General features: G+C 42.9%; 1 protein-coding gene across 41 annotated transcripts in view; it reads right to left on the bottom strand.

Annotated features, from left to right (window-relative positions):
- FHOD3 (formin homology 2 domain containing 3) overlaps positions 1-12,868 on the bottom strand; it is a 455,119-nt gene that overhangs the window by 37,706 nt on the left and 404,545 nt on the right. For all 41 annotated transcript variants that reach the window (XM_070629984.1, XM_070629962.1, XM_070629948.1 and 38 more), the window contains 2 exons: positions 10,983-11,141; positions 517-699 (listed from right to left, as the gene is read on the bottom strand). In XM_070629984.1, the coding sequence (XP_070486085.1) occupies positions 517-699; positions 10,983-11,141 (342 nt within the window). The remainder of the gene's footprint in view (positions 1-516; positions 700-10,982; positions 11,142-12,868) is intronic.

Below are 12,868 nucleotides of genomic sequence, written 5' to 3'. Positions count from 1 at the left end.
CTGCTTCTTCTGCTTTCTATTCAAGATGAATCTCCCCATGCCTTCATGGTCAAGGTCCCTTTCTTTCTATTCTCCTCTTGCAATCTGTTTCATAGTCAACTTTCTTCTGAGACGTGCTCTCAGAGGGATCCAATGACATGCTAATTGCTACAGTCAATGGCACTTTAGATGATTATCATCAGGTGGAAGGATTACAGATCACTTTCTATATTGTGCTTTTCTATATTTTCCAAATTTTCTACAATGGTCATATGGAGTCAGAAAAAAAAATTAATAGTTTTTTTTTAACCAGTCATCTGGTACCCACAATCAAGTGTCTGAGGCTGTGCCAGGCAGACACTTTAGAATAACCCCTCATTGGCAGGCTGTCACTTAGTATAGACCAACCTCATCATAATCAACTTGTGCCCTTTAAATCCTCTCTCAAGAATGACACTTTACTCCCCTCACCAATACAAACTGACTTTCTCAGTACCGGGGATGTAGGATTGGCTGCCTCTCTTCCGCAGTGCTTACCTTTTCTGTGGTTTCGTAATCCATTTTGAATGCCCAGAGGTGGAGCCGAGCCGAGAGCTCGCTGATGGAGGAGAGAGTGAGGAGGAACTGCTCTGCACTGCCCAGTGGCACCTCAGGGCTGGCCAGCTGAGCTTCCTGGATTTTCTGCTTCTCTTCTTCAGTGGGAATCATGGTTAGAATTTTCTGGAAAGAGGGGGTGAAATATAGCATGTTCTCTCATATTAATTGACCCTATCCCACCCTTTGAATGTTTCCAAATTCATATTGTAATTTTCCAACCAGGGAGTAGAGATATTCTGTTGTCAGTGTTCTTATCACATACAGGAGTTATGTCATTATAAACCAAATACACTTTAGGGGAAAAAAGCCCTAGGTAGCATGTAAATTCACATTCATTTGTTTTAAAACCAACTCTCTCTCCTCCCTCTCTCTCTCTCTCTTCTTTAATCTGTTTCATAAGCAGCTTGCCCAAAATTTTCTGAGTCTTGTACATGAAGGACATTCTAGACAAAAAATGGGGATGGAGGTGAGAAAAAGGTCAAAGAATAAGACAGAAGATTAGAGAACCCCTTCCTGTTCCCTAAGAAATAGCATAAAACATGTCAAGAATATATGCTTTCTCATACTTCTCATGGATTAATTTTAAAGCTTACAAAAATGAATCATTTTCAAAGAACTCAGATTGACTTGTACATGGGACATATTATAATTTTAATAGTTTTAAATATTTAAACTATATTTAAAAATTTATATAGAAATGAAAACATATTAAATAATATCAAACTCAAGTCTGATTAAGGAAAAATGATGGTATTTATAAAGAGTAATACCTATCTACTAACGAAAAAAGTCTATCTTTTTGCTTTGCTTCTATTTGTTTCTGGTTAAAATCAATTGCGGAAGATGGAAGAGGCAAAAGGCACCAGAAGGATTACGATTCTTATAGGCTCAAATTCCTTAGTGATTACATTTTAAAAGAAGGTAAAAATTCCCATCATATGACACTTCACATACAACAATATTTAAGGTAAGGTGTTAATATTTTTCTCTCATTTCTCCTTCTCTAGCATCAAAGCAAAGAAGCACACTTTGTGCCATACTTTTTTGTAAGTTATATTTATTCATTAGTTCTAAGTGGCTTTGGTTACTGCTCTATAAGAGAAAGCATCTGGGAGTTCTGGTTCCGGGTGAGATGGGTTAGGCACGCTCCACCTGTCTGTCCCACTGAATGCAACTGTACATCCTGGACAGCACGCATTTAGCAGCTATTTGAAGACTCTAAAAAATAAATAGTGGCAGGTGGATTGGGGAAGAAGACAAGAACTGGAAGTTCTACTGAATTGGTAATGAGTTGACCGCTTTTCCTCTGGTATTCCCCAGCCTGGGCTCAAGGTAGCCCAAAACCTGGAAGAAGGTATCAGGTGCAGACAGAGAGAGCTCCAGCAGAGCCCTCTCTAGTCCTGACCCGAGGAGCAGGAAGGGGGTCTCCTAGCAGTGGCAGCAGGGGTTGGGAGGCACCTAAATCTCTGAGGGAGGGAACCTTCCTCTTTAATCAGTGATGCTGTGGTCCCAAGAGGGTGGGGCAAACCCCTTCTGCTTTTCTTCTCTCTCTGTCTTCCCTTGGCTTGGCCCCCGACATGGGCACAGTCACAGAAAGTGGAAGGCAAAGTGAGGTAACTGAAGCCCCAGCTTTCATCTGGAAGACCAAAAAGGAAGGGCCCAGAGAACTGGAAAGTACTGGGGAGGTCATGGAAAATGAAGAGCCTGGAAAAGCAAGTGTGTAAAGTTGTTAAAGAATTTCTGGATTCGTTCCTGAGCTGGTCATATGTGAATCTGACCTTAAACAGTACATCAAAGACTTTGAGACCTGAACTAGCCTTTGAAAACTGAGCTGACACTGGAACCACAGTCCGCAAGAAGCAGGTCAGAACCTGTGGCCTGACCCCAACAGGTGAGGGATAGTTTTCAATTATTTCTATGAGATCAGAATTACCCCCAAAGAAAATCTAGACAAAGATAGTGCAAGAAAACTACAGACCAACATCCTTGATGAACCTAGATGCAAAATTCCATAACAAAATTTTTTTTTTTTTTGAGGAAGACTAGCCCTGAGCTAACATCTGCCAATCCTCCTCTTTTTGCTGAGGAAGACTGGCCCTGAGCTAACATCCATGCCCATTTTTCTCTATTTTATATGTGGGACGCCTACCACAGCACGGCTTGCCAAGCGGTGCCATGTCTGCACCCGGGACCCAAATCGGTGAACCCCAGGCCGCTGAAGCAGAATGTGAGCACTTAACTGCTGCACCACCAGGCTGGCCCCAATAAAATATTTTAAATATATCAATAAATGTCAATATGTTAAGACATGTAAATATCTCCATATTTCCTACAGTAATATATTAAAAAACAATAACCACAAGGTTGGTCCCTATGAAAAATCAAACAATGCAATTAATCTACCAGATTAACAGCCTGAACAAGAAAATTCACATAATCATTTCAATTGATGCAAAAAGTTTTAGATAAAATTCAATATCCATTCATGATGAAAAACTCTCAGCAACCCAGCAATAGACAGCATTTCCTCCATCTGATAAATGACATTTATAAAAAACCTACAGCTCACATCATGCTTAATGGTGACAGACAGAATGCTTTCCCTCTAAGATTGGGAACAAGACAGGATGTATAAAACAAAAACAAGACAAACAGATTGTAAAGGAAAAAATAAAACTATTCCTATCACAGATGGCATAATTGTCTACATAGAAAATTACGAGGAATCTACAAAAAATTATAAAACAGTGAGGTTAATAACGTGGCATGATATAAGGTCAATATACAGAAAAATTCATCTTATTCCTACATATTGATAATGAACAATTACAAACCAAAATTTAAGAAAAACACTATCTACAATGAAATACTTAGGTATAAATCTAACAAATCACGCACAAGAGCTGTATGCTGGAAAGTAGAAAATGCTGAGGAAGCAATCACAGAAGATCTAAGTAAACGGAGAATACATTGTATTCATGGACTGACTCAACAGAGTCAACATGTTAATTTTTCTTAAAATTCATCTATAAATTTAACTCAATTCAAATCAAAATACCAGCATGAGTTTTTGTGAATATAGAAAAGCTTATTTTAAAAGTTATTTGCAAAGGAAAATGAATTGAAAGAACCAAACCAATTTTGAAAAAGAATAACCTTGGAGGAGTCACACCACCTCACATTAAAATCTACTGTAAAAGTATAGTAATAAGACAGTGTGGCATGGGCAATAGGATAGCCACATGGACCAACGGGACAAAACAGGGAGTCCAGAAATAGACTACACGAATATGCCCCAGGAATTCTGATAAGGGTGCAAAGGCAGTTCAATGGAGAGAAGATAGTATTGTCAACAAATGGTTTTGGAACAAATGGAATCCATATGCAAAAAAAATTAACTTCAACTTAAATCTTACACCTGATATATAAATTAACCCAAAAGGATCACAGATCTAAAAGTAAAAGGTAATGCTATAAAACTTTTAGAAGGAAACATAGGAGAAAATCTTTGTAACTCATATTACACAATGAACTCTTAGACATGATACCGAAAGAGGATAGGTTGACAAACGAACTTCATCCAAATTAAAAACTTTTTCTATGTGAAAGACACTATTAAGAGAATGAAAAGACAAATTACATTTCCTCAAAAGGCTAAATATAGAGTTGCCATATGACACAACAATTCCATTTGCAGGTATTTATCCTAGAAAAGTTAAAACTTAGGTTCACACAAAAATGTGTACTTGAATATTTATAGCAGCTTTATCCACAATTGTCCAAAACTGAACCAAGCTAAATACTCTTCAATGGATGAACAAACTGTGGTACATCTCTCCAATGCAATAGTACTCAGCAATAAAAAGGGACAAGCTCTAGCTGCCTACACAACTGGGCTGAATCTCAAAGGCATCAATCCTGCTGAGCGAAAGAAGCTAGTCCCAAAAGGCTGCACACTGTAGAATTCCACTTATGTGACATCCTCGAAAAGACAAAACCACAGTGATGAGAACAGATCAGTGGTGACCAGGGGCTAGATGTGGGCTGAGGGTGCAACTAGAAAGGGACAGCAGAAGAGCACAATCTTTGAGGAGATGGGACAGTTTTGAACCCTGACTGCAGTAATCATTGCATGAATTTATATTTATTTTAAAACTCATACAACTGTATACCAAAAAGGTCAGTTTCACTTTACATTAATGCAAAAATTAAAAAGAACAAAAGGAAAAACTGGATCTTTGACACCATAATCAGCAAACATGCAGGTGTTTATACAATTGTGCCTCAGGACGGATCTGGGTGGAGCAGAAGTCATCCCGGATTTGAGGAGTGTTATCAAAGAGGGCTGTCTCAGTAGCTTATCAGAAGCCAGTGATGCCAAACAGCACTGAAGGCATGCGTTCTGTGCTGCAGTCTGAAGTGAGGTCACAGAAGGTAAGACCTGGGTGAGACCTCACGTACCTCCTCTTCCAACATTCTCTTCCTCACGGCCCCAAACACTGAGATAGTGCGGGTGGAATTTGAGCATCAGGGGATACATTCAGTGACAATGCTCCTTGCTCTCCCACAGGCTCATGATTGATCCCACCTGTCCACACAGATGGTATTAAAAAATAACCAAAACAATCCAAGCAGATGTCATCTCTTTAAAAACAGCCAGGATTTGATTCAAAATAAAAACGTAACTAAAATTAGTACTTTAATTTTCGTAATGCTCAAATTGTTATAAGCATGTACAAGAATTCCAAAACAAAAAATTGTCAACACTTTTTCCCCTTCTTCAGAAGGCATTTTCCTGTGATGATTTTAGTTGCTTTTTTCCTTTGGGAAAGTAATCAAATGCTCTTACTTTTGTTTTTCACTTTTCTGACTAATTTAAACCATTTGTTCACTGTTGAAGATTTACGAGGTTGCCATCTGCCAGTTTATTTTATTTTATTTTTTTACACATCACTGGCAGTAAAAACAGCCATAAGACAGTGGAATAGCAGGTCAAGACACCTCCTATGAGCTGCTGGCTCTTTTTTTCCATGAGCAGATGATAAGGGGATGAGTGTGAGGAAATACCCATAATATGCTCTTCTACCATGTCAGGAGGCTTATTGATGACTTTATGATCACCATTTGGTTCCACGGAGAGAAAAACATCAAACAAGACCACTACATAACAATCTCATTGTTTTTTTGTTTTTTTTTTTTTGCTTTTTCCCAGACAGTGTCCCTCCAGCACGTCTTTAAGTATACTTGCTTTTATATCTGAAAGCCGTATGTCAGAGAAAAATGCACAAGTCTTATTTTTTATGAACCCAAATGGTTGAGTCTGGTCATCTCATTTACTCACAGATGAGACTATAATGAAAAACTAATTTGCCTTATGAGTTTTGAACAGAACTCTGGCTATAGCTCTGGATGAGAATCTAGCACAAGGATTTTGGTGACAATACAGAAAGTTGGAGCATTTAGAGCCGAGGCTGGTTTGTATACAACTTGCATATTCTCATGAGACAATGGCTTTCTATTCATCTACTTATTCTCACAGGAGGACTTTTTTTTTTACTTCTCAAAGTATCTTGATACTATCTTTTTCCGTTCTTGGGACTACTCAGTGAGGCACATGGGGCAGAAATTATTGCATCAAATTTGCAGATGAAATGTGTTTTCTGAAGCTAAGTTGGATCAACCAAGGCATGCTGGAAAACCACCCAGGGGCTACTCTGAGTTTCCTACCACCAGCTCCACAGTTCATGGCAATTCAACTGGAAATGCAAAACACTGCAGCTAACGTGCCCAACTATCGGGATGTTTTGGGTCCCTTGCACTGTTGACCGATGGTGGCTCCCGAGCTCAGGGTCATCTGTGTGTGTCCAGCATCCACTCGGGCATTTGCAGACAGGGGTTGAGCAACACAAATGGCTTGAAAAGGTGCTGGAGTTTTGTATGTGTGGCCAAAGGGAACTTCTGTTTCTAGCATGCTGACAGGCCTGGCAGCCAACTGGGCCAAGTTAAATGTCATTTGGCACCATTCAATTGTGCTACCCTTTGAGTAGACACAGACACTATAAAAATTAGAAAAGCAAGAACAAAAGGGAAAACTCTTCATACTTTCATTTGTGATGCCTTGATGACATTTTATTTGGGAAAATATCATTAATACTACTTAGAGATGGCCCCCAAATAATATTCTGAAGTTTAATACTCTGATGAAAAACTACTACTTCCTTAACTAAGTTAGTTAATTACTCCCTCAGGTTTTCATGACAAACCCGGATACATATCACTGGGTTGCTAAGCAAAGCCACAGGACGTCATTTATTACATCCTAATCACATTTAGGTACACAGGGGTTTCAAATGACCTTACTAAGCCGTGGTGCCATACTACAGTGCCTGCGTCCAAGAAGCAGATGGTTTGGCAGAAGGCCCTTTGGGTGGAAGCTGGAAATCTTATTAGTAAAGATCTGTAAGGACACAACTTCCATCTCTTCTCAGTCTTGATTTAACTCTTGAACACCAAGCCTAGAGAATAAACTCTGGGCAACCGGCTCAGCACATGGGTCTAGACCATCTACGGCCCTCAGGTCCCTGAGATCACGGCCAGAGACAGCAGGTGACGGATGAGAGTGCCTGGGGCCCACCTTCTCCAAGAGGGCTGGTTTCCACTGGAGTCTTCTCAGCATGACTGACAAGACTTGAAAAATATAGATGTTCTCTGGATTCACACAGGCAGCCTTTAGATCAGGGGCTCTCAATCAGGGTGATTTAGTCCCCAGGGGACATTAGACAAAGTCTGGAAACATTTTGGTTGTCACTACTAGAAAATAAACTAATTTCATTATGGAAGTAGTAGTGTTTCATCAGAGTATTAAACTTCAGAATATTATTTTGGGGCCATCTCTAAGCAGTATTAATGACATTTCCCAGAGTAAAATGTCATCTTGTGGGTAGAGGCCAGGGATACTGCTAAACATCCTGCAGTGCATAGGGCAGCTCCCACCATTAAAAATTGTCCAGCCCAGAATGTCAACAATGTCACAGTTGAGAAACCTTACTTTAGACGAAAACTGTGATAAAAATGTGTGACTGTATGTGTTGTTAGACTAAATATGAATTTACTGAGGACTCATGACACAATAAACTCTCAGGAAGGGTTTAGCAGTGTTTTCTGTGGCTGTGTCCTCTCACTTTACATCATTCCATACATCAACGACTCCCAGTGGAAAACTGTAGGCAGCCCTGTGAAGTGGACTGTGTTCCCTCATGAGTCTTCCCACTCCCCTTTCAGATTCCCTCTTATTTTTTTGGCATATGAGCCCAGGCCCAGAGTGCCCTCCTGGGCCAGTCATCCCAAAGACTTTAGACTCAGGCTCAAGGCTCATATTTCAGCCTGATCTCTTACTGGCTTGTGGGCATGGGCACAGACTAACATTGGGACTCACTCTCTTCCTCTTTAAGATGGGGAACATAATAGTATGTGCCTCCTAGGTTTGATGAGCATCTGTGTACAGCACCTACATGGTGCCTGGCCCACAGGAAGAAACCTGTGAAAGGCAAGTTTAGGGCTGTGTTGCTATTCCTGTATCCATCATCATTACGGCTGCTATCATGACTCCTTCCTGGATCAAAAAGATGCTCAGCTGGAAACCAGTCAGAAAAGGAAAAGTAATTTGATTCATTCTAAAATCTAAGTAACTGATTGTATCTGAAACTCCCACCACCCAGGGAGATCTATGTTTCAGGAAAGAACAAAGGCAAAACCTAAAGGAATCAATCTCTCCTGATGGACTTTCAAGTTCTTATGACAAGAAGGGGAAATATTTTTAAAAGGGGAAGCTGTCATTTTTTCCTTCAATCAGGCTGGCTCTGGCTGCATTTGAGGCCTCTCTTTGTATGAGTCTGAAGCTTTTGCAATTTCTAAAAGACACATTAAGTAAATAGGATGGCTGGAATGTGCACTCAGGCCTACTACATTGTTTGTCCTAGGTGAAAGACACTTTGAACTTGGTTCATCCAGGTTGGCAGCCCCCATTTGCCAAATAGCAAACCAATGCCCTTCTCCCATGCTCCTCCAGGGGTCCCAGAGTAGGAATGCCTCACACTGAGGCCTGGCCTGTCCCCTTCTCGCTGTCTGGCAGCTGCCTCAACGTCCCTCTTTATATTTGCCAGCTGTCACTTGCTCTCTCCTTTATACACTGTCCCAGTCTGCCACATGCCCTCAACTGCCTGGCTGCCAACCTGCATATGTTGACCTGCTCTGCCGCCTGGCCTGACTCCAGGGCTCAGGGCTCAACATCCTTTCCAGCCAGAAGGGAAATGCATTTCCCCCGACCCCCCTTATCTGTTCCTGGAACATGGGGTGTGTGTGCTTCTCAGAGTAGAGCTGCTTAGGCCTTATACTGGTTTCTTAGGGTATAAAGTACCACAAACTTTGGTGTTTTTTTTGTTAGTGCCATTGAGTTGATTTTGAATCCTAGCAACTCTGTGTACAGCAAAGCGGAACCCTGGCCCGTGTTTTTGCATCATCCTCTCACCTTCCAGCACTATATCAGAAGATGCTCCACTGCTATTCATAGAGTTTTCACAGCTAATTTTTTCAGAAGTGGGTGGCCAGGTCCTTCTTCCTAGTCTGCCTAGTCTGGAAGACTCCACTGAAACCTGCCCACCATGGGTGACCCTGCTGGTATTTGAAATACCAGTGGCAAAGCTTTCAGCATCAGAGCAACACACAGCTGGCACAGTATGATAACTGGCAGATGGGTGGTGTGGTTCCCTTACTTGGAAATGAACCCAGGCTACAGGGGTGAAAGTGCTGAATCTTAACCACCAGACGACCAGGGCTGGCTCTCGGTGGCCGAAAACAACGGAAATTATTCTTTCACAGTTTAAGAGACTAGAAGTCTGATATCAAAGCATCAGCAGGGCGATGTTCTCTCTGAAGGCTCTAGGGAAGACCCTTCCTTGCCTCTTCCTAACTTCTGGTAGTTGCAGGCAATCCTTGGTGTTCCTTGGCTTATAAACACATCTCTCCAATCTCTGCCTCAGTCATCACATAGCATGCTGTTCCGGGTGTCTCCGGGTGTGCTCTCTGTCTCCACATGGCATTCTCCTCTTTGTCTATGTTCAAACTTCCCTCTTCTTAAAAAGATATCAGTCACTGCAGTCAGGCCCACCCTAATCCAGAATGACCTTATCTTAACTTGATCACATCCGTAAAGATCCTATTTCCAAATAAGGTCACATTCTGAGGTTCTGGATGAGCATGGATTTTGAAGGGACACTATTCAAACCAGTACAGACCTCCAGGAACACGGTTTTTTCTGTGGTAACCTCTTCTTTCCAAAGTACAAAGGCACACGAGCCCCACTGGGTTTAGACATCACCTTGTCCCTTGTGCCCTGTGCTCCCTCCCATACTCAGGGCTGTGGGCTAGTCTGGCGCAGTGGCCCAAGGCCTTCCTCACTTCTAACCCTTCTGTCAAGGGCTTGCTCTCCCTTTCTGCAGTCAGTCGTTATTGGTTCCCTCCACTCTTGAGTCTTTCAAATGACTATGCATAAATGAACACCAACTATGGAGAGGCATTAAAGAAATCCAGGGCCCCTTGCCAGTAGTAGGATAGAGTGGGTGTCACTCAATGCCAAGAAGCAGTGTCCTCAGATCCCCACTCTGACCCAGTGGCCCCAGATTATATTCTGTAGGAATCTGTGGGCTGGGCCATTCGTTCCACTCACTTTTTCTCCCTTATTTGAACATGAGATTGAACTTGCTGCCAACTGGCACCAGCCCATGGTGAAGGGAGAACAGGGCCTCGTGGAAGAGCACTGAACCCTCGCAGAGCAGATGAGCTGTGGCTCCAGCTGGGTCACATACCAGCCATGTAGTGACAGCCAAGTCACCCAACCTCTCTCCACTTCTGCCACTCAGATCAACAAATGCTAAAGACTCAGTTGGCTTGGGTTCTCCAGCTTATCAAACAAAACATATCTCTACATACCCCAACAAGTGCCAAGAGAGAAGCAAAGTCATTTACATGGATGTGAGCACACATTGAAAATCCTACTTCTGAAACTGTTCATTAAACACACTTGGTTTGAAATGACGTGAAAGAAGGTCCTATCAGCCTGCTAAGGAGGTTATCATGTTCTCCCACATAGAGGTAGGTGGAGGGTGGTCAGAAGGAAGTCAGTAAATGGACCAGAGAATGAACAGTTTTGAACTTCATAGGGAAGAGGGGCTTTTTAGCCCCCAGAAGTTAAAAAAAAAAAATGTGAGAATTACTAACATTATTCAGAGTCTGTCTGAGACAGAAATATGGCAAGTGACCCTGTGGAGAAAGTCATAATGGATACAGTAATGCTTTACATGTGCAACGTATTACAGAACACAAACAATGCTCCATAGAGCTTCTCTTACCTCAATTCCTTCTTTGTTTAAGGCATATTCATCAAAATTCAAAATGGCTATCTTAATCGTTCTTGGAGGGGGAAGCACTGTCAGACCAATATTAATGGCATTGCTCCTCTTGGAATCCAGGACGATGATCTCCTGCCTTTTTCCATCTGCAGCAGTTTTCTTGGTGATAAAACAAGGAGAATCCAAGATTAATGCATCATCTTTGGTCCTTTCTGAGTTTCGTTATTAAAAGTAAACTCACTACTTATTTAGAGATGAAAACAAATGGCCCTGATTCAGCTCAGGGAAGGACTGGCTACTGCTCAGCACAGGAGAAAGTGCTCAGGGATTAGCTCTGAGAAGCCGCCAAGCATGGGTCAGCAATGGAACTTCGCGAGTCAGACACATTACAAAATAAAATTGATTTTCCTTCAATTGGGAAAAATGTGATATTTTGCAAGGAAAAAAAACCTGTTTTTTTCCATAGAAGCAGTGGAAACAAAACTAACAGCTCTCAGAACTCCCTTCCTGTGGGCTGCGAGGTGTCGGAATGTGCCTTGGTTGGCCCTAGGGCATATAGCGTGTGCCCGGAGACAGAGACAGTCGGTACACATGCGAAGAAGACAGGAGTGATGAGGGGAATCCAGCATTACTGGCTAGTCAGCCCCTCTGGATGCACAGCTGCATGGTCTCAGGCCCTCCTCTCACCATTCAAACGTCCTATATCCCTTATCTAGAGCTTCTGCCACACTTACCCATCTGGGCAGCTGCTCAATGGGTGGGAGAAGAGGGGCCTTCCAAGGAAGGAAATTGAAGGGGCACCTGCTGCTAAAGAGGAATGAGGGACAAACAGGTGCAGAGGCCAAGGAGGGGGACAGAGGACAAGAGGTGTCCGGGAGTCCTCATAGAGCCCTTGTGTGTGTGGCTTCCCTGCTGGCTTGGGTGCTCCTTGGGGGCAGGCCCTGGGCTAGCACATAGCCAGAACCTAGCAAGTATATGAGGTGCTGAGGCAACATTTGCCCACAGCTGAGATGACAAGGCCTCCAGCTTTCTCCTTCAGCTCTAGGGAAGTTAAGGATGGAGGGCAATAGGGGCAAATGGAGGAGACCCAGCTTAGCAAGCTCCCTGTGCACACTCAGGTTTCCCTTGGGGCAAACAGAGCTGGGAGGAAGACTATTTTCATTCACATAACAAGCCTAGGATGACGCTGAGGAATAAGGCACAGTGGATCTCCTGAAGGAAGAGACACATTCAGCACGGGATGAGGCGTGCTTACTATGAGGGGGTGCTCAGTGGCAGGGCAACTAACTCACCTGGTGGTGGAGGGGGTCAGAGTCTGGAGGAGCTGACACTTGACCTGGGCCCTAAATAATGTCTAGGACCTAGCCTGGAGCTCAGGAGAGAACATAGGGAGAAAAGAAGTGGCTTTGTCCAGGTTGCTTGGAACTGCCAGGGATGCAGCTGGAGATTTGGAGGGCCACATCTAGGGGACCTCAGGAGCCAGCTGCTGTGACTGCATTGCAGGTAGGCCCCAGCTGAGTAGCTGACTGCCGCCCATCATTGGTCTCCTGCACCAAAGCCCACCCTACTGAACTGTCTGGAGCAGCTGGCCTGCTGCAACACTAGAGGCTGGAAGCTGGCAAGGAGAAATGGACTGTGGCCCCTTAAGTCCTACTGACCCCTTCCAAACTCAATTGCTAAAATTCTATTTTAGATCCTTCAATATGTATTTGGGAATAAATTAGAATTTCTTCACAAAGAAAATAACTGAAAGCATCCAACTGTTTTGAAACCTGGTGGCCAGGAAGAACACTTCCTGTGGGAGTGATCATCAGCTTTGAACAGTGGATCCCCTGGGACATGCGCTGCAGCACCCCCACTCTGCAGGGCAAGCTTGTCTTCTATAT

The sequence above is a fragment of the Equus przewalskii genome, chromosome 7 (genome assembly GCF_037783145.1).
Source record: "Equus przewalskii isolate Varuska chromosome 7, EquPr2, whole genome shotgun sequence".
NCBI classification, from domain to species: Eukaryota; Metazoa; Chordata; class Mammalia; order Perissodactyla; family Equidae; genus Equus; species Equus przewalskii.
The sequence above is the reverse complement of the archived record's forward strand: the minus strand, read 5'-3'. Positions and strand labels throughout refer to the sequence as shown.